General features: G+C 52.8%; 2 protein-coding genes across 2 annotated transcripts; one reads left to right on the top strand and one right to left on the bottom strand.

The window, feature by feature from the left end:
* Nucleotides 1-1,599: 1,599 nt before the first annotated feature.
* Nucleotides 1,600-4,006, bottom strand: LOC148833971 (uncharacterized). The gene is made up of 2 exons (XM_088917757.1): nucleotides 3,787-4,006; nucleotides 1,600-2,603 (listed from the first exon to the last, which is right to left on the bottom strand). The coding sequence occupies exons 1-2, from the start codon at nucleotides 3,892-3,894 to the stop codon at nucleotides 2,043-2,045; spliced, it is 669 nt and encodes a 222-aa protein (XP_088773883.1). The 5' UTR covers nucleotides 3,895-4,006; the 3' UTR covers nucleotides 1,600-2,042.
* A 1,337-nt stretch (nucleotides 4,007-5,343) lies between these two features.
* unc119c (unc-119 lipid binding chaperone c) lies at nucleotides 5,344-10,435 on the top strand. Its single transcript, XM_088917138.1, has 5 exons — nucleotides 5,344-5,930; nucleotides 6,910-7,023; nucleotides 7,106-7,196; nucleotides 8,656-8,828; nucleotides 9,363-10,435. Exons 1-5 carry the CDS (start codon nucleotides 5,435-5,437, stop codon nucleotides 9,473-9,475), a joined length of 987 nt encoding a protein of 328 aa, XP_088773264.1. The 5' UTR covers nucleotides 5,344-5,434; the 3' UTR covers nucleotides 9,476-10,435.
* The last annotated feature ends 5,539 nt before the right edge of the window (nucleotides 10,436-15,974 follow it).

The following is a 15,974-nucleotide window of genomic DNA, read 5'->3' as shown; positions in this document are numbered from 1 at the left end:
TCACCCATTCTGAACACAGTCTCCCGTCCTGTTGTGTGTGCTTATCACTGAGGGGTTCTCTGTGATCTCCTCTCTCTCTCCCTGTGTCTCCCGTCCTGTTGTGTGTGTTTATGACTGAGGGTTTCTCTGTGATCTCCTCTCTCTCCCTGTGTCTCCCGTCCTGTTGTGTGTGTTTATGACTGAGGGTTTCTCTGTGATCTCCTCTCTCTCCCTGTGTCTCCTGTCCTGTTGTGTGTGTTTATCACTGAGGGGTTCTCTGTGATCTCCTCTCTCTCTCCCTGTGTCTCCCGTCCTGTTGTGTGTGTTTATGACTGAGGGTTTCTCTGTGATCTCCTCTCTCTCCCTGTGTCTCCTGTCCTGTTGTGTGTGTTTATTACTGAGGGTTTCTCTGTGATCTCCTCTCTCTCTCCCTGTGTCTCCCGTCCTGTTGTGTGTGTTTATCACTGAGGGTTTCTCTGTGATCTCCTCTCTCTCTCCCTGTGTCTCCTGTCCTGTTGTGCTGTTATAACCGACAGGAATGTGGGAACAGGAAGCTCATCTCTTCTTGTTTCCTCCTATCTGTTGTTTTGTTCTGCTGTGAATCGTTTCCTCTTTTTTAATTTAAAGACATTGCCTCACCTCTCACCTCTCTCCTCTCTCCTCTCTCTCCCCTCTGATTCTCTCCTCTCTCTCCTCTCACCACCTCAACCCTCACCTCTCCTCTCTCTCCCTTCTCTCTCCTCTCTCTCCTTTCTCTCCCCCTCACCCACCCTCTCCTCTCTCTGCCCTCACTGACTCTCCCCTCACTCTCTCCTCTCTCTGCCCTCACTGACTCTCCCCTCACTCTCCCCTCTCTCTCCCCTCACTGACTCTCTCCTCTCTCTCCCCTCACTGACTCTTCCCTCTCTCTCTCCTCTCTCTCTTCTCTCTCCCCTCACTGACTCTCCCCTCTCCCTCCCTTCACTCTCTCCTCTCTCCTCTCTCCTCTCACTCTCTCCTCTCTCTCCCCTCACTGACTCTGCCCTCTCTCTCTCTCCTCTCTCTCTCCTCCTGTCTCCCTCCTCTCCCCTCAGTACACCTGGGAACAGGGTGTGTGGGATTGTGATAGGTTGCTGTACGGCCTGCCTGTGTGAGTGTTGTGACGTTGTGTGTGTGTGCGCTGTGCTGCCTGCAGATCTCTGGGAGGAAACCAGAGCCCCTGGCGGAAACCCCCCATGAGCACGGGCTGAGCATGCAGACTCCACCCAGAATGTCCCCTGGCCCACATTCGAACCCAGGGCCCGGGAGCTCTGAGACAGCAGCACCCCAGGGGTCCGGCTGGTCAGCAGTGACCGCTTCCACTCCCCGCTTGCCCAGAGCGTCCTGGGGGTCTTCAGGGGGTCTTCAGTGGTCCGGTCCGTGAAGGCCGGTTTGACTGCGGTGAACAAAGCAGGTTGTGGTCCTGACCCACGGACCCACTGACCCTGACTGGACACACACACACACACTCCCAGAGCAGCCACCAACACCTTGTTATTTGGGAGCACTAATAATCATAATAGAAATAAAATAAAAATAATAACTACACATTTATTTTTTTTTTAATTAATGACAATTAACCAGAGCCCCAGATGGGAATGTTTTATTGTTCTGGGGTAACAGGGACCCCGTTTTCCCCCATTTCTTCTGCTGACCTCCTCCCTGTCGCGTCTCTGGATTGGGGCTGCTCCCCCAAAACCCAAAGTCTCCTGTGACGTGCCCCCCACATCCCCCAGTTGAGAATCGCTGGGGTGCAGGGGGTCAGTTCCGGATTTCGGGGGATATTAACAGAGAAGGGGTGCGCAGTTTTGGTCGTTGGAATCAGGTGGGTGCTGGAGCTGGAGACCCCCCGGCCAACCGGTTCGTTATCCTCATCGATAACGAGGTCCCGGGTTCGCCAGTCCTCGCGCCAGTGTCCCCGGATCTCCGACTCTGAAAGAGTCGCCCCTCGCTGACCTTTGACCTTTGACCCCCCAGTGCAAAGGCATAGGGAACCTACATGAAAGGTCGTCGCCGCCCCCCATGTCACCCCCCGCCCCCCTCGCTCAGTCCCTGTCCCGGCCGCACCCCTCTCTCGTCCCGGCGCTGTACCAGAACTCGGCGATCTGCTCCGGCGTGACCCGGGGCTGCAGCCACAGGCTGGGCTCCTCGGGGTCCCCTCTCCTCCTGGGGGGCTGGCCGCCCCCGCGCCCCCGCCCGCGGAGCCGCCACCGGCCCGCCCGCCGCTGAGCGGACAGGCGCACGCAGAGGAAGACGGTGAGCCCCAGGAACACGGCCGCCGTGACCCCCAGGGCCCACAGGGTCACCAGGCAGGTCAGGCGCACCCCGCGGAACCCGAACCCTGCCCCGCAGGAGCTGCCCCCCCAGGAGGCGCGGGTGGGGGGGTGGGGGCTGTGGTAGGGGGGCACCCCCGGTGTGTTGGCGGGGGGGCGCGCCACATGGGCGCCTCGCTCTGTGACCGTGAGGGCGTCGAGACTGAGGCTGCTGTTCTGCACCGTCGTAGACTCGGGGCACCCCGAGACGTCCCGCTGACAGGGAGAGGGGGGCAGGGTCGCCGAGAGGTGGGACATGGAGAGAAAGAGTGTCAGCATCGTCCCTCTGGTCATCTGGAGAGAGAAACACTGACTGACCAACTGACTGGACACTCCAGTACATTAACACTGCACTGAGAGAGAGAGGGGTTAATACAGACACACTGACTGGACACTCCAGTACATTAACACTGCACTGAGAGAGAGAGGGGTTAATACAGACACACTGACTGGACACTCCAGTACATTAACACTGCACTGAGAGAGAGAGGGGTTAATACAGACACACTGACTGGACACTCCAGTACATTAACACTGCACTGAGAGAGAGGGGTTAATACAGACACACTGACTGGACACTATAGTACATTAACACAGCACTGAGAGAGAGAGGGGTTAATACAGACACACTGACTGGACACTCCAGTACATTAACACTGCACTGAGAGAGAGGGCTTAATACAGACACACTGACTGGACACTCCAGTACATTAACACTGCACTGAGAGAGAGGGGTTAATACAGACACACTGACTGGACACTATAGTACATTAACACAGCACTGAGAGAGAGAGGGGTTAATACAGACACACTGACTGGACACTCCAGTACATTAACACTGCACTGAGAGAGAGGGGTTAATACACACACACTGACTGGACACTCCAGTACATTAACACTGCACTGAGAGATAGGGGTTAATACAGACACACTGACTGGACACTCCAGTACATTAACACTGCACTGAGAGAGAGAGGGGTTAATACAGACACACTGACTGGACACTCCAGTACATTAACACTGCACTGAGAGAGAGGGGTTAATACAGACACACTGACTGGACACTACACTACATTAACACTGCACTGAGAGAGAGAGAGGGGTTAATACAGACACACTGACTGGACACTCCAGTACATTAACACTGCACTGAGAGAGAGAGGGGTTAATACAGACACACTGACTGGACACTCCAGTACATTAACACTGCACTGAGAGAGAGGGGTTGATACTGAGAAGGGACTGACGCACTCAGAGGAGAATCCTATTAAGCTATTGTACAGATATTAGGTTTGTTGATAGTTGAATCTATTCCATTTCTGTTTCTGTCTGACAGAACCTCAGTCCGATGGACTGACGTCAACCCCCCACACCCCAGACAGGCAGACTTACAGACCCTCGAACTACACAGGACAGGAATCTCAACCAGCACACAGTCCCAGAGTTAGAAAAGAGGCCCACAGCCCCAGACGCTTACCTGTCTCACTCTGTCCCTCTTCATCCTCCTGCTGATCGCACATTCGGCTTCCTGTCTGCACCGGAGCATGCTGGGAAGGCCCTGCCCCGCCGGCACCACTGTCGTCATCCCAACGCCGGCTCAGTTCCTGGGTGCAGTTGACGTGGAAACGGGGGCCCGCAGTCCGAGCGAAGGAGGATGTGGTTTGGAGCCACACCACTCCTCTGCTCTCCTGCCTCCGTCTTCCTCCTCCTCCTCCTCCTCTCCCTCAGCTTCCTTTTTTTTTCTCTTTGACTCAGAGCAGCGGTCGAGAAAGTGTCATCGTGCTGCCACACTTCCTGTTGACATACCTGCTCAAAACCAAACAGAGGTTCCTTAGAGGAGGGGGGGGTGGCGAATAGTGCCCTCTGGTGGCTGCACCGGGAAACAGCTATTGTAAACTTCACATCCTCCACAGCGCAGATCTCCCAATAACACCCGTGTCTCTCTGCCCATCTGTCTCCCCCTTTTCCTGCCTGCGTCCGTCCTGCGATGGGGGTGTGTGGCTAGGCCAGAAACGGCTTCATCCAGATCCTCTAAGGATTATGGGAATGCAGCACAACAACACTGCTGCGACCAGAGCACCACGTCGGGAACAGACCCGTCTGTGTCTCGCGGACCCCGAGTCTGAAACGATTGGGCGGGGATCAGCCCAGCTGGGAGGGTCGTAGTGGGCTGTGCAGGGATTTTAGGGGTGTTCTGTGAGGGGTCCATCGCTGCTACAGACCCCAGGACGAGGCCTAGATAGATACTTCATTGATCCCGTGAGGGAAATTGCAGTGCAACAGCAGCTTAACATAGACAACACAGCCACAGTGTAATGAAATGATACAGCAATACAACAATACAATACAATCAGTACAGTCAGTGACAAGTGCACTAAGAAGAGTTACAGTACAGAATATACAAAAAACAGAACAGTACACAAAAAGTTGTATTGCACACTATAAATATAAAAATATATTGCGCAAGTCCCTGGCATATATTGCACAAAAAACAGTTGTAAACGGGAAAGCCAGATGTAAACAGAGAGTTTACTGTTTAGTCCAGAAACAGGTCACTGTCAATGTTGCCTCTGCCCAGACGCAAGGTGGATGCGTTGTACAGTCTTATGGCAGAAGACAAGAATGACCTCCTGTAGCGCTCCCTGTCGCACTGTGGATGGATCAGTCTATTGCTGAACGTGCTCTTCATTTCTACAAGCATGTCATAGAGGGGATGGGAGACGTTGTCCATGATGGCCTCTAGTTTGGACACCATTCTCCTCTCAGCCACTACCTCCAGGGGGTCCAGGCCAGACCCAATGACAGAACTTGCTCCTCTGATGAGCTCGTTCAGCCTGTTAGCATCATGTCCTGCACAGCCGGTGCAGTGTGTCCCCTCTGGCTGCCCGTACCCTGCCTGTCCTTCCAGGGTTAAGTGGATTAGCCCAGTCAGATCCAGTGTAATCCGTGCTCACCTCCCCATCTGTCTCAGAGTCACCCTGCCGCAGGGCGCCAGCCAGAGTCCGGGTGCCTGCTGTCAGCGGTCTCGGGGGGATCTCGTCATCACCGCGGAGGAGGGCAGGGCGACAGGATCAGGGGCTGGTCGTACTGTAGGATGAGCTAAAGAGGGAGAGGGGAGGAGGAAGATGGAGGGAGAGAGGAAGATGGAGAGCGAGGAGGAGAGGGACAAGGAGGGAGAGAGCGAGGGAGAGGGAGAGAATGAAGGACAGGGGGAGAGGGACAGCGAGGAGGAGAGGGAGATGGAGGGGGAGAGGAAGATGGGGGGAGAGAGAGAGAAGGAGAGGGAGAATGAAGGAGAGGGGGAGAGGGACAGCGAGGAGGAGGGCGAAATGGAGGGAGAGAGTGAGGGAGATGGAGAAGGAGAGATAGAGGGGGGCAGAGAGGGAGAGGAGGAGAGGGAGATGGAGGGAGAGAGCGAGGGAGAGGGAGAGATGGAGGGGGAGAGGGAGATGGACAGTGAGGACGAGGGAGAGGGGGAGATGGAGGAGTGGAATGGGCTGATCCTGGGTGAGTGTGAGCTCAGGAGAGGAGGGCAGAAGCCCGTGGTGGAGGTGAGAGAGCTGCTTCCTGGGGAGCCCATCACCCCCAATATGGTCCTGGGGCTGACGGCCAGCACTGCGGGTAAGAAAACAAACATCCTATAAATATGTATCCTCTAGAGCAGGAGACAGTGTCTGTTGACTTTCTTGTGTGTGTGTCTGCACTCTTCCCGTTTGCAGTTTTATTTTGGAGCTTGAGAGAAACGGTGTTGACCTTAGATGGGTCTCGTAAGTTATGTTGGGTCTCACTACGTCGTTAATAGAGTTGGTGATGAAAGTTCGGGAGGGGTGACAACAGCCGAGTTCCTGCCAAGCCTTGTTCAGGACCCTATGCAGACGGTATAATCCGGAAGTAAGTGGAGAAGGACATCAGGGAGGAGACATAGGGGATCAGGACGGGTTGACAGACAGGGGGGTGTGACGGCGGTGAGCCAGTGCTCGGGGGGGGGCGTGGCGAAGGATAACGAGTCCCAAGCAGTCCTAGGGGGACTCTGGGGCGCAGGCCAGAGTCCAGGAACCGGGGGATCCACCCAGGACGAGACAAACGAGGTTAAAATCCGGAACGGGATCCGGAACAGGGATGGGGAATCAAACTGGGGTTAACGAGGCCTGGCGCTCCGAGCCCCGGACCCAGACGGTCAGGAAGCCGGGGTGAAGCCGATGCCGTCGGGGTCTCTCCTGGACCCGCTGGTAGGTGGGCTTCCGGGCGTCCATCTCCCAATGCTGAGCCAGGAATAGCGGGAGCGCCAGGCTTGAATAAGGAGGGACAAAACAGGGGGCAGGTGCACATAATGAACTAAAATCCGAAAAGGATCAGAGCGCCCTTAAGAGGAGGGATCCCGATCGTGACACCTCGTGAATTTTCCCCTAGACTTTAGTTACTTCAGATGGGGGGTTGTTACGCCTGTGGGCGTCTTGGTTCCTTGTGTGGGTGGGGGTGTTTTGTTTTTCCTCTTGCTACGCCGCCAGAGTCTGTCCAGGTCGTGGAGAGATCGGGACACCCACTGCAGGGTCGTAACAGTTTGCTCTCAGGGTGGCTGACGGGTGTGTCCATCCTACAGACTACCTGTGCTCCCCAGAGGACAACATCTACAACATCGTCTTCTCTCGCTTCAAGATCCGGGACATGGAGAGCGGAGGGGTGATACTAGAGATCAGGAAACACTGTCCCACAGGTGAGGCAGGCCGTCTGGACTGGGGGTGACTGGAGCTGGAAAGGCTGTCTAACAGCAGAGCCCCGCTGTCTCTCTCCCACAGAGATCCAGGATGTGAGAGAAGTTAATGCAGGCAGGTTTATCCGGTATCACTTCACCCCTGAATTCCTGCAGCTGAGAGAGATTGGAGCAACGTAAGTCTTAATGGACCAAACAGGATTGTGTGTGTCTGTACGGGACAAGACTGTGTGTGTGAGTCTGTACTGGACAGGACTGTGTGTGAGTGAGTGTGTGAGTCTGTACTGGACAGGAATGTGTGTGTGAGACTGTACTGGACAGGACCGTGTGATTGTGAGTCTATACTGGACAGGAATGTGTGTGTGAATCTGTACCGGACAGGACTGTGTGTGAGTCTATACTGGACAGGAATCTGTGTGTGAATCTGTACCGGACAGGACTGTGTGTGAGTCTATACTGGACAGGAATGTGTGATTGTGAGTCTATACTGGACAGGAAATTGTGTGTAAGTCTATACTGGACAGGTATGTGTGATTGTGAGTCTATACTGGACAGGAATGTGTGTGTGAGACTGTACTGGACAGGACTGTGTGATTGTGAGTCCATACTGGACAGGAATGTGTGTGTGAGTCTGTACCAGACAGGACTGTGTGTGAGTCTATACTGGACAGGAATGTGTGTGTAAGTCTATACTGGACAGGACTGTGTGATTGTGAGTCTATACTGGACAGGAAATTGTGTGTGAGTCTCTACTGGACAGGAAATTGTGTGTGAGTCTTTACTGGACAGGACGTTGTGTGTGCAAGTCTCTACTGGACAGGACTGTGTGTGTGAGTCTCTACTGGACAGGAATGTGTGTGTGAGTCTGTACCGGACAGAACTGTGTGTGAGTCTATACTGGACAGGACTGTGTGATTGTGAGTCTATATTGGACAGGACAGTGTGTGAGTCTGGAGAGGAATGTGTGTGTGAGTCTATACTGGACAGGACTGTGGTTGAGACTGTACTGGATGGGACTGTGTGATTGTGAGTCTATACTGGACAAGAATGTGTGTGTGAGACTGTACTGGACAAGACTGTGTGATTGTGAGTCTACACTGGACACGACTGTGTGATTGTGAGACTATACTGGACAGGATTGTGTGTGAGACTTTACTGGACAGGACTGTGTGATTGTGAGTCTATTCTGGACAGGACTGTCTGTGTGTGAGACTGTACCGGACAGGACGTCTGTGTGTGAGTCTGTACTGGACAGGAATGTGTGTGTGAGTCTGTACGGGACAGGACCGTGTGTGAGTCTATAATGGACAGGACTGTGATTGCGAGTCTACACTGGACACTTCTGTGATTGTGAGTCGATACTGGACACTACTGTGTGATTGTGAGTCGATACTGGACAGGACTGTGTGTATGAGTCTATAATAGACAGGTCTGTGTGATTGTGAGTCCATACTTTACAGGACTGTGTGTATGAGTCTATACTGGACAGGACTGTCTGTGTGTGAGTCTCTACTGGACAGGACTGTCTGTGTGTGAGTCTCTACTGGACAGCACCGTGTGTTTAGGGAGTCTGTACAGGAGTGGACTATGTGCTGAAAATGAAGTCTACATTTTCTGTTCTTTGCTGTGTTTCAGTGTGGAGTTCACAGTGGGCAATAAAGCCCTGAATAAGTTCCGTCTAATCGAGAGACACTACTTCAGGGACAGGCTGCTTAAGAGCTTTGACTTTGAGATTGGCTTCTGTATCCCCAACAGCCGCAACACTTGCGAGCACATCTACGAGCTCCCAGAGCTGGACAGCGAGACAAGTACTAACACACCCTACTAATGCCATCTCCTTCTCCTGCAGTGTTAATGTACTGTAGTGTCCAGTCAGTGTGTCTGTATTAACCCCCCTCTCTCTCAGTGCAGTGTCAATGTACTGGAGTGTCCAGTCAGTGTGTCTGTATTAACCCCTCTCTCTCAGTGCAGTGTTAATGTACTGTAGTGTCCAGTCAGTGTGTCTGTATTAACCCCTCTCTCTCTCAGTGCAGTGTTAATGTACTGGAGTGTCCAGTCAGTGTGTGTGTATTAACCCCTCTCTCTCTCTCAGTGCAGTGTTAATGTACTGGAGTGTCCAGTCAGTGTGTCTGTATTAACCCCTCTCTCTCAGTGCAGTGTTAATGTACTGTAGTGTCCAGTCAGTGTGTCTGTATTAACCCCTCTCTCTCTCAGTGCAGTGTTAATGTACTGGAGTGTCCAGTCAGTGTGTCTGTATTAACCCCTCTCTCTCAGTGCAGTGTTAATGTACTGGAGTGTCCAGTCAGTGTGTCTGTATTAACCCCTCTCTCTTTCTTCCCTAGTTGAAGAGATGATCGCTCACCCCTTTGCAACAAGGTCTGACAGCTTCTACTTCATCAATAACAAGCTGATCATGCACCACAAGGCGGAGTACAGCTTCTCAGGAGGGGAGTAGAGGGTAGAGGAGAGGGTGGCTGTACAGTAGATCGAGCTCAGAGACAGTGCAGTGAACTGTACAGTACTGTGTGTACATATCGAGCAGTCTAGTTAAATAATAGAAATCAGTACAGTGGTACTGATCAGTACTGAAATCAGTAGGATCATTACAGAGAGTATCTATACTCTGTCTATAGCCAGAAAATTCAAGACAGAATCTGTCAGAAATAAACACACACAACAGGACAGGAGACACAGTGAGAGAGAGAGGAGATCACAGAGAACGCCTCAGTCATAAACACACACAACAGGACAGGAGACACAGTGAAAGAGAGAGGAGATAACAGGACAGGAGACACACTGAGAGAGAGGAGATCACAGAGAATCTCTCAATAATAAACACACACAACTGGACAGGAGACACAGTGAGAGAGAAGAGATCACAGAGAATCCCTCAGTCATAAACACACACAACAGGACAGGAGACACAGTGAGAGAGAGGAGATCACAGAGAGTCCCTCAGTAATAAACACACACAACAGGACAGGAGACACAGTGAGAGAGAGGAGATCACAGAGAATCCCTCAGTCATAAACACACACAACAGGACAGGAGACACAGTGAGAGAGAGGAGATCACAGAGAGTCCCTCAGTAATAAACACAACAGGACAGTGAGGGAGAGAGAGGAGATAACAGGACAGGAGACACAGTAAGAAGGAGAGGAGATAACAGGACGGGAGACACAGTGAGAGAGAGAAGATCATAGAAAAATCCCTCAGTTATAAAGAGACACAACAATACAGGAGACAGTCAGAGGAAGAGGAGATGATAGGACGGGAGGCACAGTAAGAAGGAGAAGAGATACCAGGACAGGAGACACAGTGTCTCCCCTCAGAGCAAGACTGCTGTCTGTGTATACTGTATGAGCGACCGCAGTGACAGAGACACTCGCACACTGTCTAGAGTTAATAAAGCACTTTCAAACTCCAGGCCTGTGTGAGTCTTATTTCCTGGTGAGGAGGGAAGAGCCCGGCAGAGTCTCTCCGGCCTGGGGGGGGCGATCCGGAGGAGCTGCAGCAGCCCGGAGCAGGCGGTCAGGCTGCAGTTAATCCCAAGACCCCAGCTGCTGCTGCGCCCCCGAGCCGCAAGCTTTCACCCCAGTGAAATATAACTAAGCCACGAATCAAATCAGAAAACACTGCGACGGACTGGCGTCCCTTCCGGGGGGTACCCTGCCTTGGGCCCCCGCTGCTGGCTGGGATAGACTCCCGCGGCCCGTGACCCTGAGTTGGATCGTGGTTCAAAATAGCAGATGGATGGGTCAAAAAGCAGTCTGTCTGGATCAGAACGCATGCCAAATTAATTCTTATTTAAAGACATCCTGCCGGAGAAATGTCCACGAGGTCTTTTCCTGACGTGTTCTGGGATGAATAAGACGTGAGGATGTGATTCTCGGCTCGAGTCCTGGACCTCTGGAGCGGCCTGCTGGCTTGTTGCTGCCGGGAATTCTGGGTCTGCCTGGTGCGGCGGCAGTGACGGGGCCGGACCAGCAGAGGGCGCCACATCCCAGGCACGAGAACGGCTCGTTCCAGCTCCCTGCTAGAATTGCGTCCGTCCGCCTGTACTGTGACACAGCTGTTTCAGGTGGCGCAGTGGATATAGGGATCAAGGGGGGTCTCCCAAGACGCACGGCTATCGTTTCTCCCCCTCAAACGAGGTGGAGCTAAGCTGAGCAGCCAATCGCTGACCTTTCTCGCGTGGCTGGCTCTGCGGCCACATCAGCCCCACACTGACACGTCTGGCTCCACATCAGCCCCACTCTGACACGTCTGGATCCACATCAGCCCACTCTGACACGTCTGGCTCCACATCACCCCACTCTGACACGTCTGGCTCCACATCACCCCCACTCTGACACGTCTGGCTCCACATCGCCCCACTCTGACACGTCTGGCTCCACACCACCCCCACTCTGACACGTCTGGCTCCACATCGCCCCACTCTGACACGTCTGGCTCCACATCGCCCCACTCTGACACGTCTGGATCCACATCAGCCCACTCTGACACGTCTGGCTCCACATCACCCCCACTCTGACACGTCTGGCTCCACACCACCCCCACTCTGACACGTCTGGCTCCACATCGCCCCACTCTGACACGTCTGGCTCCACATCACCCCCACTCTGACACGTCTGGCTCCACATCAGCCCCACTCTGACACGTCTGGCTCCACACCACCCCCACTCTGACACGTCTGGCTCCACATTGCCCCACTCTGACACGTCTGGATCCACATCAGCCCACTCTGACACGTCTGGCTCCACATCACCCCACTCTGACACGTCTGGATCCACATCAGCCCCACTCTGACATGTCTGGCTCCACATCACCCCCACTCTGACACGTCTGGCTCCACATCACCCCCACTCTGACACGTCTGGCTCAAAATCACCCCCACTCTGACACGTCTGGCTCCACATCACCCCCACTCTGACACGTCTGGCTCCACATCACCCCCACTCTGACACGTCTGGCTCCACATCACCCCCACTCTGACACGTCTGGCTCCACATCACCCAGCACATTCCTGTCTAGCCTGAACTTCTAGGACGTAGAGGTGATCAGTCATAATCCCTCAGCTGGTAGCTTCACACCAGAGACTCGTCGGCCGAGCACAGACACCACAGATCAGAACCAGCGGTTCCTCTTAGTCAGAGCAACAGCTGACCCCACAACGTACTGGTCATCTCCATAGCAACAGCTCACCCCCCACAGTACCAGTCATCTCCATAGCAACAACTGACCCCCCACAGTACTTGTCATCTCCATAGCAACAACTGATGCCCCACAGTACTGGTCATCTCCATAGCAGCAACTGACACCTACAGTACTGGTCATCTCCATAGCAACAACTGACGCCCCACAGTACTGGTCATCTCCATAGCAACAGCTGACACCCACAGAACTGGTCATCTCCATAGCAACAACTGACCCCACACACTAAACCCCCACAGTACTGGTCATCTCCATAGCAACAACTGACCCCCTACAGTACTGATCATCTCCATATCAACAGCTGACACCCACAGCACTGGTAATCTCCATAGCAACAGCTGACCCCCTACAGTATTGATCATCTCCATAGCAACAGCTGACACCGACAGTACTGGTCATCACCATAGCAACAGCTGACACCGACAGTACTGGTCATCACCATAGCAACAGCTGACACCCACAGTACTGGTCATCTCCATAGCAACAGCTGACACCCACAGTACTGATCATCTCCATAGCAACAACTGACCCCCTACAGTACTGATCATCTCCATATCAACAGCTGACACCCACAGTACTGGTAATCTCCATAGCAACAGCTGACCCCCTACAGTATTGATCATCTCCATAGCAACAGCTGACACCAACAGTACTGGTCATCACCATAGCAACAGCTGACACCCACAGTACTGGTCATCTCCATAGCAACAGCTGACCCCCTACAGTACTGGTCATCTCCATAGCAACAGCTGACACCCACAGTACTGGTCATCTCCATAGCAACAGCTGACCCCCCACAGTACTGGTCATCTCCATAGCAACAGCTGACACCCACAGTACTGGTCATCTCCTAACCCTAACTAACCTACTCCCTGCCTGCTTTTCTCTCAGCTCTCTTACACTCTGAACCTCGAGATCCAACATGTTCCATTATCATCAGGCTCTTGGTCAGGATCCACCCTTTCAGCTGTTTTCCACATAGTTCTCGTGTGTGTTTTGATCTCTGTGCTTATTTGGAGTTTGTTTTTCTCTCTCTGTGTGGTTTCGTTTCTCCCCAGTAAATGCCTGTGGGTGCAGAAATAATTCTCCGTCGCCCCCGGATCCGTACTGAGGCACAGACAGGACCGCAGCTGCAGAGAGCTGTCTCGCGTCAGGGTTCGACAGCTGCAGGCCGGGGACGTGAGGACGCAGAGAGAGCCTCTCTCCCCATCCCCCTCTCTCCCTGCCCTCCCTTTCAGCAGGAGGGATTACTTAATACCATTAGCATGGAATTACCCTGGAGAGACACTAATGGAAGAGAGAGAGTGAAGATAAATACAGACACACTGACTGACCAGACTCTCCGGAACATTAACACTGCACTGAGAGAGAGAGGTTAATACAGACACACTGACTGGACACTCCAGTACATTAACACTGCACTGAGAGAGAGAGGGGTTCATACAGACACACTGACTGGACACTCCAGTACATTAACACTGCACTGAGAGAGAGGGGTTAATACAGACACACTGACTGGACACTCCAGTACATTAACACTGCACTGAGAGAGAGAGGGGGGTTAATACAGACACACTGACTGGACACTACAGTACATTAACACTGCACTGAGAGAGAGGGGTTAATACAGACACACTGACTGGACACTCCAGTACATTAACACTGCACTGAGAGAGAGAGGGGGGTTAATACAGACACACTGACTGGACACTACAGTACATTAACACTGCACTGAGAGAGAGGGGTTAATACAGACACACCGACTGACGGGACAGTATTGGACTTTATAATAGAAGAATGGAGAATGAAACATAAAAGCTGCTTTATTGATGCCTCGTGGGATCGTGATGATGTCAAAGTCTGAAGAAGAGAGAGACACAGTTGGGCTTTAAGATCACCGACATCAACAGCTTCCTTGTCATGTCACTGACACTGACCACATCAAGCAAGTCACAAGGGCCGCTCCTCACACATGCCCAGGGTAATCAGTGGATGTGTGTCTGAGTGTGTGTGCACTTCTCTGACTATGTAGAGTGGTGTGTGTCTGTGTAAGTGAGTTTCTGTGTGTGTGTGAGTGGTGTGTGTGTCTTGATGTGTGTGTGTGTGTGAGTGGTGCGTGTGTCTGTGTGAGTGTGTGTGTGAGTGGTGTGTATGTCTTGATGTGTCAGTGTGTGAGTGAGTTTCTATGTGTGGTGTATGTGTCTGTGATGTGTGTCTGTGTTTTGTGTCTGTGTGGGTGCTGTGTTTTAGTGGTGTGTGTCTGTGTGTGTGGTTGGTGTGTGTGTGGTGTGTGTGTCAATCTGAGAAGTTGGCACTGTAGTTCTGTGTCTTCTGCTATTTACTCAATATTTCTCCATCATCCTGTTTTTAACATTTGTTTATCACAACAAAAAAGAGAACTAAACCTGGCATCTCATTCCGATTGCAAGACATCAGGGATAACAACAGTACAAGCCGTGTCTAAACTCAGGCAAATAGATGTGTGCAATACTGTACTCTGTATAGCCCACCTCTCCCTGTGTCTCCTGTCCTGTTGTGTGTTTATTACTGAGGGATTCTCTGTGATCTCCTCTCTCTCACTGTGTCTCCTGTCCTGTTGTGTGTGTTTATTACTGAGGGAGTCTCTGTGATCTCCTCTCCCTCTCACTGTGTCTCCAGTCCTGTTGTGTGTGTGTATTACTAAGGGAGTCTCTGTGATCTCATCTCTCTCACTGTGTCTCCTGTCCTGTTGTGTGTGTGTATTACTGAGGGAGTCTCTGTGATCTCTCTCGCCCTGTGTCTCCTGTCCTGTTGTGTGTGTGTATTACTAAGGGAGTCTCTGTGATCTCCTCTCTCTCACTGTGTCTCCTGTCCTGTTGTGTGTGTGTATTACTGAGGGAGTCTCTGTGATCTCCTCTCTCACCCTGTGCCTCCTGTCCTCTGCTCCTGGCAGGATGGGTGTTGTCAGGGCCCCTGGGCTCCTCTCTGCTGTGGCGCAATGCTGTGGTTGGACTGCGGAGGGCAGTGGGACGTCCCGAGATGAGGATGATTTCGGAACGGCTGGTCCTGTGACTCTTGCGACAGGGCTTGAAGGTTAGCCAGAGGCTCCAGACCGCAGCAGGACCTGAATATCTTCGCCCGTCTCCAATAAGGCAAACTCACAAACTGGGTGGACAGTAAGCTGATTCAGTTGATTTCCGGTCCCTGGAGCTGGACTCTTCTCCCCCCGGCGCTGGACCACACTGGCACACCAGCCGCTGTCCCTCTGTCCCTCTGTCCCTGTCCCTGTCCCTCTCCCTCTCCCTCTCCCACTGCCCTCGGCCTCTCCTTCCCCCACTCCCCCCTCTCTGTGTCTGGCCAGCACTGGGGCTCACCGCTCCCCACTGGGGCTGTACCATGAGCACTCTGTTCTAAAGCGTTCGGCTGCTACCCTGTAATAAAGCCCAGTGAGATCAGGGTAAAAACACAGTCCAGCGCAGTAAAGCCCAGTGAGATCAGGGTAAAAACACAGTCTAGCGCAGTAAAGCCCAGTGAGATCAGGGTAAAAACACAGTACAGCGCAGTATAGCCCAGTGAGATTGGGGTAAAAACACAGTACAGCACAGTAAAGCCCAGTGAGATCGGGGTAAAAACACAGTACAGCGCAGTAAAGCCCAGTGAGATCAGGGTAAAAACACAGTCCAGTGCAGTAAAGCCCAGTGAGATCAGGGTAAAAACACAGTCCAGCGCAGTAAAGCCCAGTGAGATCAGGGTAAAAACAC

This window comes from Atractosteus spatula, chromosome 5 (genome assembly GCF_055471065.1).
Source record: "Atractosteus spatula isolate fAtrSpa1 chromosome 5, fAtrSpa1.hap1, whole genome shotgun sequence".
Classification (NCBI taxonomy): domain Eukaryota; kingdom Metazoa; phylum Chordata; class Actinopteri; order Semionotiformes; family Lepisosteidae; genus Atractosteus; species Atractosteus spatula.
The sequence above is the reverse complement of the archived record's forward strand: the minus strand, read 5'-3'. Positions and strand labels throughout refer to the sequence as shown.